The following is a 21584-nucleotide window of genomic DNA, read 5'->3' as shown; positions in this document are numbered from 1 at the left end:
CTTTTCTCCAGCATTTTTCTTCAGCTCTGGACATTGAAACTTAACTCAGTTGCTCTTGTGTTGTCACAAATGGGTCTTTTCTGGGTGATAATCTCCAGTTTATATTTCAGTGATTCTCCATATTCACTATGTTTGGTGTTACATTTAGTATTTTGAAAGATGTTTGTTTCCTAGTAGTTATTTACCAAGCAGTGTCATTTTTCTACCCTTTATTCTATTATTATCATGAACCTAGCTTTATCATAATTTGAGGTGGGGTCAGGTGGAAAAAATTGGTCTAATCTTCTGATAAAAATATAAGACTAAGAGCTTCTAAGAGAGTTCTTGGATATTCTCCTAGGAAAACACATTTGATGATCACTCTGTATTTATAGCCTATGTAGTATTTTGCAGTTACAGTCCATACCTATCAGTAATCTAGTTTTAACTTTTTTAGCATATGCCTGACTCTAGGTAGCATTTTAAATTTTTGAAACATTCACTATCATAAGCTTTTATCGAAACCTTAAGATAGAGCATTAAAACTATTAATGATCAAACTCGTAACTACATTTAAAATAGGATTAATATATTAATTATGAGTCCATACAATTATATCAACTTTAAAAAAAAAAAGTTATTAATTAGGGTGTGTTGACACCTCTTTATTGTCAGTAAGTACAGTGCCTACAGTGTCAGACTTGAAATCTTTCAAGGTATCCCATGTAACTTCTTTAACACTTGTATGTTATTGGCTTTCTTTGAATCTTTTGGTGATTTTGATCCCAGATACCAAAAATCAACATGAAGTTCCCAGAAACCTTTTCAGTCAGCTGTTTTATAGCAATGAGACATAAGTTATGATGATTTATTGTAAGGTGGAAAGACACAAAGATGGTAACCAATATTCAAAAGGTTATTTACAAGGAAAAACTCACCAATATGGATGCATTCACTGGGAAACACTGAGGCAATCTTCACCAGGGAGCAATCTCCAAGAAATGCTGCCTTAGTGGTGGTCAGCCCTTAAATGAGGTCTAGAGGAGGAGGAGTCAAGCTCCACCCCTTCTGGGAGCACAGCTAAATTACTCTTACCTGTGCTCCCACAGCTGACCCTACACTTGACTTAGTTGATTAATCAGAGGTTCAGGCTGTGATTACCAGTTTCCCATACATTTATTCACTGATTTAAAGTTCCTAGTTATGTAAGAAGCTTTGTTAAATGCTAATAGTCTCTGAATTTCCTCCTTATCTCCCTCTTGATTTTAGAAAAATAAACTTTGATCATTGTCTAGTCCATCAAACAAGAAAAAGTAGAATGGAGATTCTGTGTGTAGTAATGGAAAGCATTAGGACAACAAGGCAGTGCTCATTAACTGTTCACACTGGGATGCGTGGAGAGACAATGAGGGTAAGCACGTTTGACAAAGTTCTGTAACTTAGGAGAAGAGCCAAAGAACAAGCTCATTTTTATAGATGGTATGGCTGGATTTTATTGCCTTTTTACCGAAGTAAACTCTTTTACTGAAGAGAAATTAAATTTATTGCGCTGATATGCAGTGAATGAGGACTTTGATCCACATTGCTTATGTGAGGGATGGGAAAAGCATGGAAGGATGGCTAGACAGTGAGCCATTTCTTTGGGGTGAAGTCTTGGCAAAGATTTGGGTATTCCTTCTTTTCAGTTTGAAAGTTTGAGAAACGTATAACCTATCCTTCCTTTCTGTACTGATCTTCTACAGCTCATTACAACTTTTGGCTGTTGTTATTTTAAGAGTTGGCTCTTATTCCTTGTCCCATTTCTCCCTCCCTCCTTCTCTCTCTCATCTATATATGTGAACTTTCAAATCTTCTTCTGTGGTTTGTCTCGAATCATTCCAATGATTTTCAAGATCTGATGCAGGTTAGGTTAAAGTCTTTGTCTAAATGTCTAATGTTCTAAAATTTTTTTTTAAAAAAAGGATTTATTTGTGAAATTTGATCCTCAAAGATTCCTCCTGGTAGTGTAATTTTCAGTATGTACACTTAAGGTAGTATTTTGCTTATTTTTCATTTTGATTTCATATTTTCCTTTATTTTGATGATTTTCAAAATTATAGTTCCACATAATTGAAGACCAAAATAACAAAGGACGGGACAAAGCCATTGTTTTTCCTGCACATACAACAATTGCTTTTAGTGTATTTGAACTTTTTATTCGTTTGGATGGCAATTTTGGTAAGTCACTTGCATTACTATTAATATCATTATTGCAACTGTTCATATTGATTTTACTTTCTTAAACAGTTTTCTTGCTCTTGATAAGCATAAGCCCCAATTCCATAAAATGAATATGCTTTAATTTTAAGCACACAATTAGTCTGACTTTCTAAGGGAAACAATTCTTTAAAAGATAAACAAGAGAGTTACAGAAAAATAGGCTCTCATGGAAAGATTTCTCTAAAATAATAAGACTGTGTTATTGTGAGTTTTCCTTCCTACAGTGCTCCATTAGCAAGGAATAAAAAATCACATACTTTCTAGCCTTTAAAGACTATCTGGTCACTTTCGCATAAAATGGGAAAGAGACCTAAATGAACAAGGAATTGTGCAGGGCTTTTAAACAAAAGGAGGAGTTTTGCTACTGTTGTTGGGTCTTTCAAAGCTGTTTCAGGAATTGCTTGACTCTGCTTAAGATTGTGGCTTTCTTTAAACAGCAAGATGAAAGATTAGGGAAGTGATCTGTACCACTGCAGATCTATACAGCAGTATCTGCTTTTGAAGTTGCAATTATCTTTTAGTATATACATTTAGTGTTTACAATTCAGGACAGAAACTCTGCATTTTAAAGCACTTTTTTTAATGAGCTGTGAGATACCTCTGTCATTTAGTAAAAACTTTATGTAGAATCCCAACTGCTCAGACTTAACTGATTAGAAGTATGAAATAATACAATATAGTATCTCGCTATAATTTTCCAGTTTTTTAAGTGTCTTATTTTACCTTTATGGAATGGTAGGAACATGTGTAAAACTAATGTTCTTGCTGAAGTCAGGAAAATGATGAATTAATTAAGAGGGTATTTGCATCTGCATAATTTAAAAGAATTATCAGTTGAGGTTGGTTTTGGTTTTTGTTGTTTTTTTTTTTTTCAGTTTCATGCAGTCAATTATCTGTATATTTTACTTCTGAGATTTTCTCTTGATTTATTTAAGGTGATACTCACTTTGAATTTTAAAAGTCATGTTTGTCAGCTGATTCTGCATTGGAAGAGAGGAACTCAGCCTCGCTTATAATTTCTTATTTTTAGTTTCAATTGAGAGGTCTCTGTAAATAGATGTTTCTTCTTCAGATACAGGCGTTCCATTAATATGATATTGGCTGTCTTAATTCCTTAAAGCATGCAGAAACTCTGAGAATGTACGCTGAAAGCTACTAACATGCTAAAATTTCCACTGGCCCTGTATCGTTTCATTCTGTGCAATTACTGTATACAGATTTGTATTAGGAAGTGTTATTAGCTGTTAAAAAACATTAGCAAAGATTAATTTAATCCCACTAACTGTATCAACCTATTATTTATTAAAAAAAGAATATTAAATTGTGTTGTGCAGCTATTGCTTTGCTATTGCATTCTTCTAAAAGCTCACGTTTAATTTTTACAGAGCTGTGTGTGACTCCAATTGCAAAGGGGGGATTTGAAAAAGAGAAATCTGGATCATCCTCAATGAACAAATTAAGGAGATTGAAGCACAACCTCTTTTATCGAAGTATGTCTTTTCATAATGTATGAAAAGTGTATTTTTGTTTTTAGTTTGTGTGTAAGATTAACATTTTAATAGGATAATTTTAAGGTAAAGTATACCTAACAAATTCTTTCTGGTCATAAATGATTTTCAAGTGATTTAATTTATTGTGGCAATCTTTTTTGTATATAAATTTACAGTATTGGTGTTCATTAGAATTATAGATCTTAAAAATTTATGGATGATGATAAAGTATTAATCTGTTAAGATTAAACTTATTTTGTATGTTCATATTTTACATGGAGTATCCAAGCCGTAATCAATAAGTAATATTTGAGGACATATGCTTTATGGAAAAGTTTATGTGTCAAATAATATTAATTTAAATATTAGAATGTACTCTTTAGGCTGCATCATCACACAGTGGGGGTATTGGCAAGAGGCCACCATAGTTCTCTTATCTTGTTTGGATGTGAACACAACCACCAAAAATAGCCTGTAGGCTGCATTTTCTTTTGAATACTTCTGACTCTATGCTACTCAAATTTGGGAACTTGCTGTAGTCAATATAGAGCATGATCATGTACTTTTAACACACCTTGTTCTAAGTATTGAGGAAGGCTGCAAATCTGAAAGAGTACCAAACACATCCTTCTAAGGGCCGCTCAGTACAGATGTTCTTGCTCTATAGTACCCTATTCTTGATCAAAGAGCTTGTATGGCCCAAACCTTCAGTTGTGTTCCAGTCTACCCTAAGGGAACCGATCTCCAGTGAGTACGGTACACCTCACTATTTGTAGCTGCCTGTAAGCTGTTTATCCAACCTAAACTTATTACTCCCTGAAAAGAGAGTAAAAAGACAAGTTGATCTGAAAGTGATATCCTCCTGGGATGTTTGGATGCTCAGAAATATGCTAGGAGGACAGCATGGAAAAAAAAAACAACTGGAAACAAACAGAATAAACAATTCTTAGAATAAATACCATGACCTTACCTCCCAGTATCTTTTAAAAATAAATATCTCTATTATACAAGTCATATATAAAAAGTAATTCTAGCTTCTGCCAATGTCCTTTGTGAGATTAAAGAAAAGTTTTCACCATTCAAGGCTTTTGATGGGAAGTGGTCATTGGTGCAGCATGTTTAGAGTGGATTCATGAATCAGCTGTTATTTCCATCAGCTGATTCACAAATCGTTTTGTAAACACTTCATAATGCAATGACAAATTATTGGTGATTTTTGTGTGTGTGTGTGTGTGTGTGCATTCTTTTTCAGATAAAAGAATAGTGAGTATCATCCCTAGCTCTGATGGTTACTTGGAGGACCTTTTTACAGACTACTATGAGAAAGCTGCAAGCATGACTGATCTCTCTACAAGCTATCTCAGAGAAGGGGCTCATGTTCGAATTAATTTACTTAATAACAACATCCCCAAAGGTCCCTGTGTCCTTTGTGGAATGGGAAGTTCTAAAAGAGAAACAGTCTATGGATGCCTAGAGTGTTCTTTTAATGGACATAAGTATGTACGACTGCATGCCGTGCCCTGCTTCGACCTCTGGCATAAGAGAGTGAAGTAACTGCTCTAGGTAAGTGCCCGTTGTTACAGACACGGGCATAACTGTGCCACATTGTTTTCCGAGTTATGACATGTGACTCAGATGGGTTAAATGCAAAACACTGGAAGTGCAAAATATTTTATTACACTGCTATTTTCAACTTATTTGCTTCATAATGACCTTAATCACTTGAAAATGTTCTAATGACTTCCCTGACATTTTGCTTTTCATCTTTCTAGAACTTTCGTATTTCATTATCACAATGAAAAGTTGTACGTTTAAAATGAATTTTGATGTCAAAATACATGCTATAACTTACTTATAAAGAAGTTGTTTACACAAACTTGTTCAGAAGCCTTCAAATGTCGCCTTTACCTACACTGGCATATAATGGTAAAATGAGATAATTTGTTAATAATTTAGTGTTCTCATTAATGTTTAATTGAAGTATCAGATTAAACAACATGCTAAAACTTACTTAGCTCATTCTAACGTTTCATTTACAAAAGGGAACTACTAAAACTGATGATAGGAGTTTCATATTAGGATGTCATTACTGAGAAGTACCAGCTAGATTACCTGTAGCGTTTGGATTTTAGGATACAACTGCTCTTGACTTTCATACAGTTTATGTGTTCAGAAGAAAAAAAGTTTAACAGAAAAAGCTTAGGAAATTTAAGAAGATAACAGAACTGAATCCTTCCAGCTAGACTGCAGGCTGAAGTTTTTCTAAGTAGTTCTCAACCACAAAAAATAAACTGTTGTTTAGAATCTCTACTCCAGGGGGCACTACGCAACAGTAGCCATCACAGAGCTAGGGAAAAAAGTTCATTTGCGTACAGTTCAAGCTTTGCCATTGCTACGCTGAAACAGGAAAACAAAATTTTAGAATGATTTTAAGGATAAAGCTTATGTGGAAGTTTGTTGGTTGTTGGGTTGTTTGTTTGTTTTTTGCCTGAGCTGCCATTTTCACTGTGGGTACACCTGATTGTTCTATGCTGAAACGAATGATCATTTCCCCTAAGTAGAAAAGTACATTATACAAGTGTTAAGATGACACCTGTGTAAGCAGAACAGTACTATATGTTACCTACAGGAACATTATTTTATTAACTGTGGGAGGACCACATATTAACTATTACTGCTGCTGCTTTGTGTTTTTTCCAAAGTGAGGGAAACTAGATGCCCAGATAAATACTTAAGCTTATACAGGACTATCTCCTATTCTCTTCCACCTCAAAATAAAACATGGTATTATAAGTTTCTAACTTCTAGCCAGTTTATTAAGCAGTATTACAAATTTACTGCAGTCAAGGTTTAAAAATCCCCTTAAAATATTCCTAAACACCAAACTTCAGCAAGTGTCAACAGGTACTGGAATTGTTTTTTTTGTGACTGATGAGACAGGAGCAATCATTCTCTACAGTAATTTACACAGTGAGCAAGATTAGGAAAGATTAGGAAATGACACAGGAAAAACATTAATAGATCTTGGTGTTCTCCAATTTTATTTATTTTGTAACGTCTAAAACATTTTATTAGCCAAATGTTAAAAACAGTATTTTACAGTCACCTCAGAAATAATAAGATGCCACTATTAAAAAAAAAAAAACCAACAACAAAACAAAACCAAAAAAAACCAGCAAAATATTCTGTAATGAAGTATTACTTTGGATTTTTTTAAAACTTACTGTCCATAAAACAGCCTAAGATTTTACAGGTAATTAGAGTTCATCATGCTGGTAGACATTGTACTCCTTAGCTGATATGAAGCCATCTCCATCATGGTCATTCTTCTTAAATATGTCAGCTAAAATTTCATCATGGACTGAGGGATGACGTTTTTTGCCATCTCTTGCAAATTCTTCTTTCAAATATTCACTTATCTAGAAGGAAAAAACAAAAATCAACTATTGTGGCTTTTATACCAGAACTGAGCAGCTGTCTTCAAGAACACTGGGGTATATGTGCGAGTAACTGTGATTGCAGTGTAGGCATGCCTGAAGTGATTTTCCTACCACGTTTGAAACATACAATTAGTGTAAAGCAAATATCAGCATGACACTGTATAGTTTGTCTAAGCATGACAAAGCTTTCCATGATGAACTGCATCAAAAGCAGCTCGTGTAAGGATAACATTATGATAATAGTATCTCCAAAGTTTTATAAATACAATCCATTCAAAATTAATGATGTCAAATTACCTCGAGTTCAGAGAGCTTCTTGTCATTGTCCTTGTCTATTTGACGAAATGCTTCAACACTGCGAGGTCCCTTATTTACTGCATAAAGTTCAATCTCAAAAATGAGTGTTGCATTTGGTGGAATCTTGCCCTGCTCTACGAATAAAAGGAAAAGTACATTTAAGAAATCATATGGTATGTTCAGTGACCGCATATATAGTAAATGCGCATGTAAATTTTTCTACTTTTTCTTGCAAAAAGCAGTGTTAATATTCAGACTAAATGCTGGATTTAAATGTTACACAGCTAGACTTATCAGTTCGGGTTCTGGTATGACATTGGTTCAACAGGTCATTGTGTTAGAGAAACTCTCTTTTTAGAGAGACTCACAAATGATATACTTCCCTGAAAATTATATTGTTTATACCATATTTTCAAAAATGAGGATGTAGCCAACTTTGAGAAGTGTTTGTGCATCATGAGATACAAATATTTCCGATGTTCTCACTGTTTCATATACTGTCATATGATGAAGCTTACTGATAGATTGATTCTAAGATACATGTATTCCTTTAATATCTGCAATGTATATATATAGTATGTACATTACAGTACTAGCCCAATGTTTGAAGAATTTCCTGTCTGAAGAAACAAGCAGGTAATATCAGGTTTTACAAATCTATTATGAATTATACCTATGATTAAAGGACACGATGCAAAACAGGGAGTTACATATGCACCTCCTTAGAAAGAAGCAATAGCATGTAATTAATCTGATTCACATTTGAATATAAAAACAAACCCCCCAAAAAACACACAACCAAAAAAGCCCTAAAGAACCACTGGAATATTTTCTCTGGTCCCTAGATAAAAAGACCAAAACATGTTAGACAGTATTATTCCCGTGTCAAAGCATTTGCCTATAAACACAGGGCACTGTATCATGCATCTGGACAATAAAAAGGATCTGAAAAAGATCAGAATAAACTGATTGGGTCTAAAAGTCAAGCCAAAAAAGCTTATAGAAATCATGCAGTGTAATATTGGAATGTGAACATGCAAGGTGCTTCTATTCATAACCAAAGCCAGTGTGCATGACTTTTGACAGAATGCTGAGCTTGTGACCATCCTTCATAAAATGAAAGAAAACTAAATGTACTTTGCTTATAAGAATGAGGCAAGCAAAACTGTTACTTACATTTTTTGTCTAAAACATCCGTGTTAAAAAGTAAAAGTTTTAAAGTTTAAAAGATTTTAGTTTTACAAGCCTGAACATGTAGAAGTTTCAAATACAACTGAATGTATGCCATTGTTTGTATACTACTTACCAAATAAAGATACAGTATTAGACCTCAGTGCCAGTATTTACAAATATACATACCGGTAAAGGAAAGATATGTAAAGATTTAGAAAGCCACATGCATCTTTTCTAACTCAAGATTAGGCAGGCATCTTCCTCAACATGCAGGAATATGCTGAGACAGAGGACAGGTATGTTGCAGAAACAGAACAGTTTCTTGATGTGCTACCTAGAACAAACAGTTAATGCTAGTATTAGATTAAAAGGACATATTTGCATTTGTGTCAGCATTTTTCCATGTTGCAAGACTTGCTCATTAAACATTATGCTCAAGACGTAAAAATTTGTTCCTACTAAACTTCATTGGCTACAGTGGAATTATATCAAACACAGGACTGGTGCACAAGATTGTAACACAGTAACATTTTGCAAATAATTGCTGTACATCAGAAGTTGCATTTTGAAAGAAACTTCTACACCCAAACCAGGGCTGCCTTTACTTACAGTTGAGCACTGAAACACTACATAAAAATTACTAGAAGCATTTGTTTTTTTTTTTTAAAATCATAAACTCAAATCCAATTTCATGCATTGTTTTGATGCAATTATTAGGCTATGTGATTATCTGGTGCATTAACTACCCAGAATGTAAGCAATCTTTTAAACAAATGATTTCCAGTTAAATTGATTCACTGGTATCAACTGGATTACATTCTGTTTTGCTCAGAATGTCATTAAGAGGCTAAAGCTAGTAGGAGTGAAATAATAGAATATAAACAGAATATATTTTCAGGTTGGATAATAGGAAAAAAACCCTCCCAGAAAGAGTGGTGAGGCCTTGGAACAGCTGCCCTGGTAAGTAGCAGAGTCTCTGCACAGAGGTGGCACTGAGGGATATGGGTTAGTGGGCATGGTGGGTTGATGGCTGGACTACATGATCTTAGTGGTCCTTTGCGACCTTAATGCTTCTATGGTAATTAGGCATTTACAATACTGTTTGCTCATTTGAAGGTACACAAAACCGTATCCTTTTTTACCATATCCTTGCTGTCCATATGCTAACGATGGAGGGATGACCACTTTCCGTTTTTCTCCAGGGCACATATTCATCATAGCAATATCCAGCCCTTTTATGACTTGTCCAACACCCAGAACGAACCATTTTGGATGACCATCATTTTGTGTCCGACTATTAAAGAAATTGAGAGGATAACAGTGAATTTAGCATTCGTATATATTTTTAAAATGACTTTAGATCATCAGTCATGGAAAGCATGCTTTAGATTATTAGGTGATCTTTAAGGTCCCTTCCAATGCAAGCCATTCTACGATTCTATTATTAAAACAGGATAACGTTCATGTTGCCATAATACCTTAAGTATAATGCTATTTTTCTGCTACAGTTATAATTAAATGTGTAAGTCAGGGGGCTATTGTGTCAAAAATATTCACAGCAATGGAGGAAAAATGCAAGTAAAACAGTAGTTAAATGTAGAGCTATCCTCTATTGAATTTTTCTTAAATAATAGAAGTGGAAGGACGAACTAAGGCTGGGTCATAATCTAGGCCACTGCCTGTGACATCCATCAAAACATGGGCAAGGGATGAGCATGAAGGAAGGCCGGCCTATCCAAGAAAGATTGGGACAAGGAGGAAAGTGCTCGCAGCTGCAGGCTCACATCGTCGGCCTGGGGCCAGGGCACCAGGTCCACTGCGCAGAAGAGCGTATGGCGCAGGGAAATTCCTGCCCCAAACGGTTTATGTCCAGCAAACCAGCAAACCGCTTCCGCTGCGGAACCCTCAGCATTCGGTTTAGAGGGGTGAACGAGTTTGAGAGGAGGAGGAATGCCGCTACCGGCCGCGCCGGTGCCCGCTGCTCGGAGAAGGCCGCGCCACGTCCACCGCCGCCGCCCCGCGCCCACCTGCAGTAGAACTTGGAGCCGTTGCTGGCCAGGAAGCCGTCGTAGTGCGCGTTCAGTAGGTCCCCCTTCTTGCTCTTGGGGCTGCAGCTCTCGGGGAGGTGCAGCACCTCTATCTTCACCTCCTCCTCCGCCGCGCTGCCCTCGGCCCGCTCCGAGGCCGCCAGCAGGACCAGCGCCGCGAGGATCAAGCTCAGCCCGGGGCTCATCGCGCTCAGCCGGCGTGGCACTGCGGCCGCGGGCGGAGGGGCAGAGCCTCCCTCCCGGGTGGGCGGGCCCAGGAAGTGGAGCGGCCGGGGGAGCGCGCATGGGAAACGCGGAGCGCCCCACCGGGCGGGTGGCGCCGCCGGGGCCGCCGCGGTCCGCGCCGCGTCTGGGCTGAGCCGGGCCGGGTCGGGCCGAGCTGGGCCGGGCGGCTCCGCCTCCGCGCAGGGAGCAGCGGCGGGGATAAGAGACGAGCCGAGCTTTATCTCCGTAGCGGCGCCCGCCTTTCCGCGCGGCGGATCAGGAGGATGCGGCCCGGAGCGGGGCTCTGAGCGATGGAGGGAGTCCTGTACAAGTGGACCAACTACCTGGCGGGTAGGCGGCAGGCCGGGCCTGCGGCGGCCGTTGGGACGGCTGGGCCTGCGGTGCGGAGCTCTGGGCCTGGCCCGGGGGTTCTGCCTGTGGGCTCCGGGTTCCGGCATCGCGTCCTGCCTCGTGCCGAGTAGCTGGCTCCGGCTACAGGGGTGAGCCCTGCGTTTCGCCGGGGCTCTGGCGATCGGGTGGGGAGCCTCTGTCCCAGCATCTCGTTCCACCAGCTCGGATGTTGCTCTTTCCCTTCCGTCTTCCTGAGAATTGGCTTTTATTTGCTGCGTGCGGACCTGCTGGGTAGTGTTACTTTCTGTTATGGGCTTGTAGAATGGTTTGGGTTGGAGAGGACCTTTAAGATGATCTAGTTCCAACCCATTGCTATAGGCTGGGATACCTCCCCGTAGCCCAGGTTGCTTGAAGGCCATGCAGCCTGGCCTTCAGTCCTTTCCACGGAGCAGGCATTCATAGCCTTACCAGGCAACCTGTTCGTTGTCAGGTTGGGGTTACCTGAAATCTTCAGTGCTAAGTGTTCTAATCGGGTTTTGGATGTTGGTTTTTAAAGTCTTCTATGTCCTAACCTGTAAAACATATTAAAAAATAGAGTGCAGGGTGAAGTACACAGGAAATGTATCTGTAGAACTGCTGTGGAGAGAAATGCACCACAGATCTGCATTATCTGCATTTGCTGTCAGAAAGTGCAGCTTTGTTTGCTCCATCCTCTCATAACAGGAACATCATCTCTGTCTGGAGATAGCAGTGGGTGGGCTGCACTTTCAAGGTGGAAAAGATTTCTTTTCCAGCGCAGTAATAGTACTGATTGTGCCTGTAGAATGGGTTGTGCTGGATCCCATGCTGTGCCTAATCAGGCCTCGTCTTGGCAACCAATGACTTCATTGCCCTCTCGGTCTCCTGCTCCTCACGTGTGCTGTTCTGCTTCAGAGAATTCAGGTTTTCAGTGTGGAGTGGTGCAAAGCTCTGATGCTTTAGAAAACGTGATACCTACTGCGGTTTATTACAAACTTCTCATTTGAAGTCTGTTGCTTAATAGGTAAATATGTAGCAGTTGCTGTGAGAGCTGTACAGTGCACAGTTACATGTATGTGCACGACTGCCTCTAATAGTCAGTCACCCTCTGAAATACCGATCTGCAGAACCCTTCCTTCCATGTGCATTGCCCTGCTGAGGGCATCTGCTGCTGTTGCATTTGAAAACTAGTGTCAGAAATGCTCTAGAATTTCCTGAGTATCACAGGGGAACAAGTTTCAAAAATCTAAGCATATTTCTGATTTTCTCCAGTATTTTTACCAACCTTGTTGTTACTTTGCTATATGTTTTTGTAGCAAAAAATAGGCCATAGGATTTATTGTAGTTTTCACAGTAGAAGCTAAGCAGCTTGTTATCATTGCTGTAGTACTGTGGGAGATGTTATTTAGTTTCCTCTTTCTTTAAAATCAAAGAAAGCTCCTTTTATTCAATAATATTCAATAATAATAATATTATATTCATATATTCAATAATATGTAACTTGTAAAATACAAATTGTGTTAAATATTTTGTCAAATATCTAGTCAGCAACATGTTGACTTAATGCATGTGCTAAGGAGATAAGGGCAGTTCAGAGTGCAGCACCACACCTCTTGGGGAAAAAAAAAAACCAACAACAAAACAAACTCATGCATTCAGAGTTGTGTTTTATAGGACAGGGTCTTCTGTGCAGTCGTTTCGTTGCACATTGTTTTAGTGTAAGTGCTTGTGTACACATGTAACTTTCTTTTTTCTTACTGTTTTTTTTTTTGTTTTTTTTTTTTTTTACTATGGGATCTGGGGTCCCTTAGTGGTTGTGGGTTTGTTTGTTTGTTTTTAACATCCTGCCTTTATGAGACTGTGGATCTGCCTATTGAGTACATGGCTGCATTTTGAAAGATAAAGATATATACTGGTACATATATATACATATATATATACATATATATATATATACATATATACATGATATATATAACGTTCCACGTTAATATTCCTGTATCTTGGAATTGTGATACTGGAACAGACTGTGCAGTGATGATGAAGTCGCTGACCATGGAGGTGTTCAAGTAATGTGTAGGTGTAGTGCTGAAGGACATGTTTATGTGTGCATAGTGGTGATGGGTTTAATGCTAGATTTGATGGTTTCCTAGCCTTAATTATTCAGTGATGCTATCTTGTTATGTGATCTGGTTCTGCCCTTCTTGAATTAATGTTAACACTGGTAATGACTAAATGTGAGCAGTATGAAGCCTTTAGCACATGTTCAAGGGTGGTGTCTGTCTAAACTGCAGTGTTACAACATGCCGATGACAGTTGTTTATTTCTATGACTATAACCTAAAGGAAGTCTACCTGAAAAATGTATTTGGGCAAAGATGTTTCTTCAGAGATATCCCTTCAAAATGGGGGTAAATTAAAATTCTGCAGTAGAATAGAAAGTGGTGGAAGGTAAAATACTGGCAATCTTTCATTCAAAAAGAATGGGAATGAATAGCCGTATAATACCAGTGTGATGATAGAGCAGCTCTTGTACACAGACTTTATTTCCTGTTGTGTTGTGGGATTAGTATAATGTTTGCATCATTTAAAACAGATTTAAAAGCCAAAGATTTGCAATTTAGTAGTTAAACTTCCTTTTTCTTGTTTTTGATCTTACCAGGTTGGCAGCCGCGGTGGTTTGTCTTAGACAATGGGATATTGTCATACTATGATTCACAGGATGATGTTTGCAAAGGCAGCAAAGGAAGTATAAAGATGGCTGTGTGTGAAATAAAAGGTAAGAGCTGTATTCCTGCATGAAGAAATTTTAGGTGTCGGGGAAGTGGAAGAGATCACCCAAAGTACATTTGCATCATAGATTTTTTCCTCCCTCTTTTTGTTTATTTATAGTTCAACATTGTTGTGTGCATGTGGCCTATGCTCGAAGTTACCTAGGCTAATTGTTTATTTATTCCTCTTTTCTGTCATGTAAAGGACTGGAATTCTTATTTTTCAAAAGAGTGTCAGTAGTAACCTGAAAGCGGAGATCCTTATAAAGCAGAGATGCTCAGTCTTTTGTTTTCTTGAGTCATTTGTGTTGTTTTGTTCTTATGGTGTACGAAAGATAATAGGGGAAGTCTAGATTTGACTATCTTCTGCATCCATGGCTAGTGGGAAATGGATCTGGAGAAACTGTGATTGGTAATGCGAACTCAGCAAAGTATTCTGTTGGAGAGAGTAATGGTTATAATGGAGTGTAAATGGAGCCCACCTCAATTCTTGTTTCTAGGGCTGTGTGACCTGACAGCAGGCTTCATCTAAAGAAGGAGATTTATTCACTTGATAATCCTCTATAATGCTTTTTAGTTCTCTGTAAATGCTTCTCCTTGTATAGAACTCTTAAGTTTGCCATGTTTAAACCAGAGTGCAGCCGTTACTACAGGTTAATGTGCAGTGAATTGTTAATGCAGTAAGCAAATCTTCTTTTACTTGAGTTTGGTCGTTGTTTGTTTGGTATTTGATGTGCCTGCCTTTTCTCTTGAAGATGCACTAGGGAGCTGTTCTGGGCTTTCTGTTGTTTGGCAGCAGTACGCTGGTATTGCTTTGAGACTTTTTTTATTTAATAAATAACTGTTACCAGGTTAGTGTGTATGTGCTTTTGTTACTGTGTTTTTGTTTTGTTTTGTTTTTCTTAAAACTTGGTTTTTTTTCTTCTGTATCTTCAGTCCATGCAACAGACAACACCAGAATGGAGTTGATCATCCCAGGGGAGCAACATTTCTATATGAGAGCAGTTAATGCAGCTGAAAGGCAGAGGTGGCTGGTAGCACTGGGAAGCGCAAAGGCCTGTTTAGCAGATACTAGAACAAAAAAAGAAAAAGGTATGTGTGTTAACTAGAGCGTGCACAAGCCAACCACTTTTGCTCATTGTCAGGTAATGACAGCATAAATACTGTGTTAGAAATTCATTTTCTAGTTTCTAGTCATCTGTAAGGTAAATTCCCCCATGATATTTGAGTTGTGGCAGTGACTGATGCAAATTATTGTGTTACATAGTCTGTTATTGACTTTTATTTTGGTGCTCATAGGCTTTATCACTTTGTTTTCTGTATTGCTTTTCAGCTTGGATTACTTAGCCTTCTACAGATTTGTCCTACACCATGTATCTATTTGGCACACTAAATTATAAAACAAACTCTATAGAGATTACAAAGTTTCCTGAGAAAGCGCTCAGCATAGCTGAGTGTGTGAGCCTTACCCAGTAGGTAACCTTATAGTGTGGGGAAAAGAGTTTCAGTCCATTTAATCCAGGAATCAGAGATTGTCTGTGTCTCACTTGTCTTCCCTATCTTCCCACTCACTTAAGCCATTTTTCTAGCATTTCTTACTCTGCAGATGGAGCTTGAGTGACTAGTCATTACGTATCTTTGTTGTGATTGGCATAAAATTCTCTTGCTTTGCTTTTTGTTTACACTGTTTAGGCAGGTGTCTTTTGGAATGGAGGTGTGTTTTGTTTTTATAATGAGCTGAGGTCACTAAAGGGGGGCATTTTTAAAAAAGGATACCAAACAGTTTGATGCCACCATGTCCCCATCCTGGTATTGTTTTCCTTAGAGTCAGTCCATCAGGTTCTCTCGAATCATAGAATCACAAGGTTGGAACGGACCTACAAGATCATGTAGTCCAACCATCCTCCCTCTACCATTGCTACCACAAGCTACTAAACCATAACTTGTAGCTCCTCATCCAGACGCCTCTTGAACACTGCCAGGGGCGGTGACTCCACCACCTCCCCAGGCAGACGATTCCAGTCCTTGAACACTCTCTGAGAGAAAGAGTTTTTCCTTATGTCTAACCTAAAACTCCTCTGATTACTGATGCCTAAGGTTACCCGTGGAACTACTGTGGATCAAAGAACGTGGTTGTAGTCTTTACTCCACTCTACCTTCTGTGCCAATTTAATCAAATGCAGACTGCACTCTGCACTTGTACCACTGTGAATGATCTGTACCTAAATTTCCAGTAAATAATGATAGTTTAAGCAATTATTATGCTGTAAGTTGATATTTCCTTTATTTCTTACAGAAATAAGTGAGACCAATGAATCTCTTAAAACCAAAATGTCTGAACTTCGTCTCTACTGTGATCTTCTAATGCAGCAAGTTCATACAATACAAGAATTTGTTCACCATGATGAGACTTGCTCTCCTCCCAGCATTGAGGTACTGAATTTTCTATAATGGCGATAGGTACCTTATTCAGGTCCCATACAATTCTAAGGATTATATGATCCTAAATTACTGTTAGGTCTTAATAGCAAAGATGGAATTTAATGGATGTAGGGGAAAATTGTATTTGTCTTTTTTTCTGCTTATACTTCTGCTTTCATTTGTTTTCAGAACATGAATGAAGCCTCTTCCTTGCTTAGTGCCACATGTAATACATTTATCACAACACTCGAAGAATGCGTAAAAATTGCTAATGCCAAGTTTAAGCCAGAAATGTTCCAGCTGCCTCACCCTGATCCCTTAGTTTCTCCTGTGTCGCCATCACCTGTCCAAATGGTTAGACATTTTTAAAGTACTCTTTTTTTTTCCTAAGTGTCACGTTGTTGTTTAAAACTGGTTAAGATACTGCTTGCATAACTCTTTGTTACTAGTCATTTCCTTTAAGAGGATGGTATGTGCAGAATTGACTTAAATATCTCACTAATTGCATAAGTAGATGCAATGGGCTGTATTGTAGTTTTTTGTTGAGGGAATCCCATTATTTGCGCTTTGTTCTCGTCTTCTTCCAATCAAAGTTAATCCTTAGTTATTTAAATTAATAACTTTCATACATAAAAATTTGGCAGCGGTGTCAGAAGAACCACAAAGATTCAAAGGACAGAATTTTGGCTTTTTATTTGAATGGCCTTTTGGTGGAGGGGGAAGAGAATCTCAGTATTTCTGCTGATCAAGTCAGTTAACAAATGGCTCTATGACTAGGTAATATTTTGGGTAAATTGCATTTCCTGTGTGAATGCTTTAGTACAGGTGGCAATCTGCTTTTTAAAAAAATACAAGTATATACATATATATTTGTATATATATAAATATATGTATATATATGTATGTATGCATATATATATATATATATATTTGTAGAGTTAAAACAGGTTTGTTTATGTGTTGGTTTTTTTTGTGTTGTTTTTTTTTTTAAAGAAAAGATGTTTTTAGTTAAAGGAAAATCACCCACCCTCTTTGTAGAGGCTGTAAATAAAGTACAAATTAGTGTTGGTGTGAATACCATTCCTGTAAATAACTTGTGACTTTTTGGTCTTCCTAGATGAAGCGTTCCATTAGCCATCCTGGTCCTTGTTATTCGGAAAGGTACTTCTCTATTTCATTAGATTTTATCTCATTTCTCAAAACACTTCCCTGAACCTGCTAGCCCTGAAATTGAAGTGTGAGACAAAGTTCACTTGGGGGGAGGAAATTAAAAGGCATGAGTTGATCTGATTTTGAAAGTTAAGATGCGGATTCACAGTGTCTTTGGTAATTAATGGAGCTGCTGTGTCTGTACTTGCTCATGTACTTGATTCATGCTAGAATATGCAAATGACTTCTGCTGTCTTCATGGAATTGGATGTGTAGCTTGAAGTACTAATACTGTTTTTTGGGCATGTATTTCAGATCTTTGAACTATCTCCTTCTGCATGTAAACAACATACTGCATTTTTTATTTCAGTTTTCAGGCATTAAAATTATGAAAATCTAGAATGTTCTGTTGACCATGCCATTTCTATGTTAGTATAGTGAAAACCATAATTGTTAGAACAGTATAATCTATAGTCAAAATTGTTTTAAAATTTGGGATCTTGCAGATTTTTCATACTAATGCGACCTTTTTCATTTCTAGGGATAATCACTCTGTGAAAGAACCAGCTTCATCTCTCCATCGGTTATCACAGCAACGCAGAAGAACATACTCAGATACGGAATCTTACAGCGATACTCCCCTGGAAGATTCTCAGAGTAAGTTTGGAAGAGGGATGGTTTTCTTTTGTGTCTTTTTGTAGAATTTATTACCCTGTGTACATTAAATGTTATAGTGCTGATATCAGTACGAAGCAAAAGATTTGGTTATGCGATTCCTACACTACAGATTGAAGCACCTATATTATGTAGCTGATTTCTCTGGCTTTCATTCAGATTGGTAAGAATCTTACAGCTGGAGCTGAAGTATTGAAATGAGTAGAACTGTTTGTAATCTAAATTGAAGATCTAACCAAAACAGGAGTGTTTGTACTAAAACAATCCTGCATGTACGTTTTTTTGATAATTGGTATGGTTTACTGTTACTTGCAATCTGCTTGTTATCACTAAAAAAATTCCCCTTTCTTTGAGCCCTCTGACTAGGGGGCTGTAATTTCTTCCTGGTGCACTGCTGAAAGATGGCCCATTTCAGTAGCTGTTTGCCTGTTGAGAACAGCATCGTTCTTAAATGGTGCAGCATTGCAAATTAATAAAAGCAACCTCCAAAATTATAAAGTGATGTCATGATTGTAGTCTCTCCTGGTTAAATGGGCCCTACTGAGTTAGTAGTCGGTTCTGTGGTTTTTCAGTCTTGAATCTTGCTGTCCTTTGGACACTGTCCTAACTCCTCCCAGGAAGACATTTAACTTGACTAGTTCTTCTTGGCTAGTTCTGGTACTAATGCTTTTATGCTATCACAGCACAAATATTTGCACCACCACAACATTTTCTTGGTTCTCTCATGCTCGCATATTGTGTAGTGGCAACCACTTTTGCCTCAGTAGTTACCTGCCACCAGCTTAGGATCTGCCATCATAAATCCCAAGCTAATAAACTTGGTTTAGACTCTGTTCTGTGTTTCACTGCTAATGTAGCAGCGTGTCAGTCTTGATTTGGTTGTTAACATTTGGACTTTCTTCACCAAGTCTGACTCTTTTCAGGACTGCTGAAAAGTCTTGTTCCTGCTAATACCAGACTTTTCTAGTTATCCTAGTTCTTCCTCTTTCCTGAGAGTCAATTTTGCAGTTCCTAGCTTACAGGAAGTCATCAACTTCATGTTAATAATGGAAAATGTTTTAATTAAATGCATATTAGTGCATCAGTGTTCTTTTCCCCTCGAATTAATATCTTTGTCATACAGCATTTGTCTGCACAGATGCAATACAAATTGTTTTAAAAAAGGTCCCAGATGTATACTTGGTGAACATTTGTTATATCCGTTATCCTTGTGCACGATACTGATGGATATCTTTTAGAAGTCCAGAGTAATTATGTATCTTATCCCTTATGAAGAGCATAGACTTAACAAGTAGAATAACCGACAGATTGGATGAGGGGTTTTTTTTTGATTGAAAATTAAATACTTATCAATATCTTCGTAGGATCTGCTCACTGTCCTAGAAATGCTGTAAATGGAGATCTGGTGTCATCAGCCATTCCGGAAGAAAACAGACTGGTATCAAATGAAAAATCTGAACTGGAAGGGAGTCTCTCATCCTTTTCTTCTTGAAGAAGCTGAAAGTGTTTAAATTTTCTATAAAAATGCTATGCAAAGGCTGCTGTAATTATATTGTTATTATAGGAAGTAGTAATTTCCCTTTTTAGAAGGATTTCTCTGCACTTTATAGAATAACCTGAAAAAATCTTTGAAATGTATTTTATCTTTATATACTTTAATTGCAAGAGTATTTTCCTAATATTTCACAGTTTGAATGTGCATTTTTTTTGGAACAATGATGGTTTAACAGATAAGCATCTACGTTTGTAAATGTTACTCTTTATAAAAGGTTTGAAGGTTTGACTGATACAGTAGTAAACCTGCAGATTATAAACTTTAGCAAACAGGTTTTGTTTTGTGTTGGGTTTTTTTTTTTTTCCTTTTCGGAGAAAGTGCAGCTTGTGCCTGCTGATCATTTGTATAAGCAGTCTGCCTGGAGCTTTGATGGCCCTGCACGGGCTTTTTTTTGCCTGAGTAAGGGCTGTGGGACTGGGCATTAATAGGTCTTCTCCAGCAGCATGATGGTAATTGACATTGCCTTCATTAAAAAAACAAGGCTATACATAATCTGATCCTTACTTTTTGCCAATGAGAGTAGAAATATTTTGTGTATTTTTCTATTTAAAAAAAAAAAAAAAGAAAAAAATGTATACAAAGAACTTAATATGAGGCATTTCTACCAAGCATTGGATATTTAATAATTTTTATTTATTTATTCTTCTTTAGCATCAATTTTTTTTACCTACTTTCACTACTAATGTTATAAAAATGTACTAAAGGTTTCAAAATGGGCATAAATAATTTCTGGTGTGTGTAGAATCACAAGTAGCTAATGCAGCACTTCCAATATATATTCTGCTCACGTAATTCTTTGTTAAAACACATCTTATAGAAGTAAGAGCCAAACTGAAACTGCTGTTTATGTGGATAGGTGTATCTAGACAAATTTCATTTATGACATATTTATATAAAGGGAGCTTCTCTTTTGGTGATTCCTTTATATTGCTTCAGGATGGTATACACCAAGAAGTGTGTTCTGCTCTAGGTTTCATCAGTGTAAATCTGCATTAACTGTAAGTGAGATCAGATTCTGATACGCAGTAATCCATGAGTAATGTGGTATAATACAACAGTGCTTACTGGCACCTTGATCCATAAGGTAGCTAGAGTTAGCACTGTAAGCTTTTGGCGTGGGGGGGGGAGGGTTGGTGTTCATTTCAAGATAAACTTGGTTTATAAATTCTTAGCTGTAGAGCACTTTAAGCAAGCTGTTTACTGGTTTTGGTTTACACAATTCCTAAATTAAGTGCACAGGGCTTTTTGTACTTAAGCACATACCCAAATCTGTTTTTCATATTTGAATCTTCTTTAATTAGGTCTAAGTTGTCTTCCTTTGGTGTATGTGAGTGATTTGGTGGTTTTGAAGCAGTCTGGAAAAGAGAGATGGGGTTGGATTTTAAGGTTTCATTATTAACTTCTGGAATATTGATTTACCTAAATCAAAATAGATCCAAACATTTTGGAAAAACAAGCTGTTGCTTGTGTAGACTGCCAGTCTTTAAACCTTTCGGTTGGTGGTCAGAGGGAACGGAAAGGCTCATTTGAGTAAAGTTATTCATGGCTTCCAGCTCAGCGCTGTCACTTGTGCTCAGTTCTGCCAGCTCTCGTGCACCTGTAATTTGCATATCAGCCACACACATGCTTGTGCTTTTTTCCCCCTAGATATTTGCTCTTATGTATTCTGTGTGACACCTAAGGCAATTGTAAAAACTAACATTAAAAAAAAACATAAACAACGTTTGGAGAAGTAAATGACGTATTTGAATGTTA

General features: G+C 37.5%; 3 protein-coding genes across 4 annotated transcripts in view; 2 read left to right on the top strand and 1 right to left on the bottom strand.

Annotated features, from left to right (window-relative positions):
- PJVK (pejvakin) overlaps positions 1 to 14020 on the top strand; it is a 24771-nt gene extending 10751 nt beyond the window's left edge. Inside the window, exons 3-7 of the mRNA XM_015868352.1 lie at positions 1249 to 1390; positions 2079 to 2196; positions 3624 to 3728; positions 4981 to 5291; positions 13921 to 14020. Of these exons, the coding sequence (XP_015723838.1) occupies positions 1249 to 1390; positions 2079 to 2196; positions 3624 to 3728; positions 4981 to 5282 (667 nt within the window). The 3' untranslated portion in view covers positions 5283 to 5291; positions 13921 to 14020. The remainder of the gene's footprint in view (positions 1 to 1248; positions 1391 to 2078; positions 2197 to 3623; positions 3729 to 4980; positions 5292 to 13920) is intronic.
- On the bottom strand, positions 6747 to 11699 carry FKBP7 (FKBP prolyl isomerase 7). 2 transcript variants are annotated; one of them, XR_004307896.1, is made up of 5 exons: positions 10666 to 11699; positions 9781 to 9932; positions 8825 to 8972; positions 7466 to 7599; positions 6953 to 7147 (listed from the first exon to the last, which is right to left on the bottom strand). XR_004307896.1 is itself a non-coding variant. In XM_015868329.2 (4 exons), the coding sequence occupies exons 1-4, from the start codon at positions 11658 to 11660 to the stop codon at positions 6986 to 6988; spliced, it is 1443 nt and encodes a 480-aa protein (XP_015723815.1). In that variant the 5' UTR covers positions 11661 to 11699; the 3' UTR covers positions 6747 to 6985. The 2 variants fall into 2 exon arrangements, 1 of the variants encoding a protein (XP_015723815.1); XM_015868329.2 differs by lacking the exon at positions 8825 to 8972 and having other exon boundaries at positions 6747 to 7147.
- PLEKHA3 (pleckstrin homology domain containing A3) lies at positions 11089 to 21584 on the top strand. The gene is made up of 8 exons (XM_015868354.2): positions 11089 to 11241; positions 13921 to 14037; positions 14966 to 15121; positions 16326 to 16462; positions 16640 to 16804; positions 17568 to 17611; positions 18141 to 18256; positions 19639 to 21584. Exons 1-8 carry the CDS (start codon positions 11202 to 11204, stop codon positions 19764 to 19766), a joined length of 903 nt encoding a protein of 300 aa, XP_015723840.1. The 5' UTR covers positions 11089 to 11201; the 3' UTR covers positions 19767 to 21584.

The sequence above is a fragment of the Coturnix japonica genome, chromosome 7 (assembly GCF_001577835.2).
Source record: "Coturnix japonica isolate 7356 chromosome 7, Coturnix japonica 2.1, whole genome shotgun sequence".
Taxonomy (NCBI): domain Eukaryota; kingdom Metazoa; phylum Chordata; class Aves; order Galliformes; family Phasianidae; genus Coturnix; species Coturnix japonica.
This window is presented reverse-complemented; position numbering and strand designations above follow the sequence as displayed.

Coding starts and splice junctions, on each gene's coding strand:
- PLEKHA3 (XM_015868354.2), top strand. CDS start 11,202: ATGGAGGGAGTCCTGTACAAGTGGACCAACTACCTGGCGG. Junction 15,122..16,325: donor TAGAACAAAAAAAGAAAAAG/GTATGTGTGTTA, acceptor TATTTCTTACAG/AAATAAGTGAGACCAATGAA. Junction 16,805..17,567: donor CGCCATCACCTGTCCAAATG/GTTAGACATTTT, acceptor TGGTCTTCCTAG/ATGAAGCGTTCCATTAGCCA.
- FKBP7 (XM_015868329.2), bottom strand. CDS start 11,660: ATGGCCTTCAAGCAACCTGGGCTACGGGGAGGTATCCCAGCCTATAGC. Junction 9,933..10,665: donor GGCTCCAAGTTCTACTGCAG/GTGGGCGCGGGG, acceptor TTTCTTTAATAG/TCGGACACAAAATGATGGTC. Junction 7,600..9,780: donor ATATGGACAGCAAGGATATG/GTAAAAAAGGAT, acceptor TTTTATTCGTAG/AGCAGGGCAAGATTCCACCA.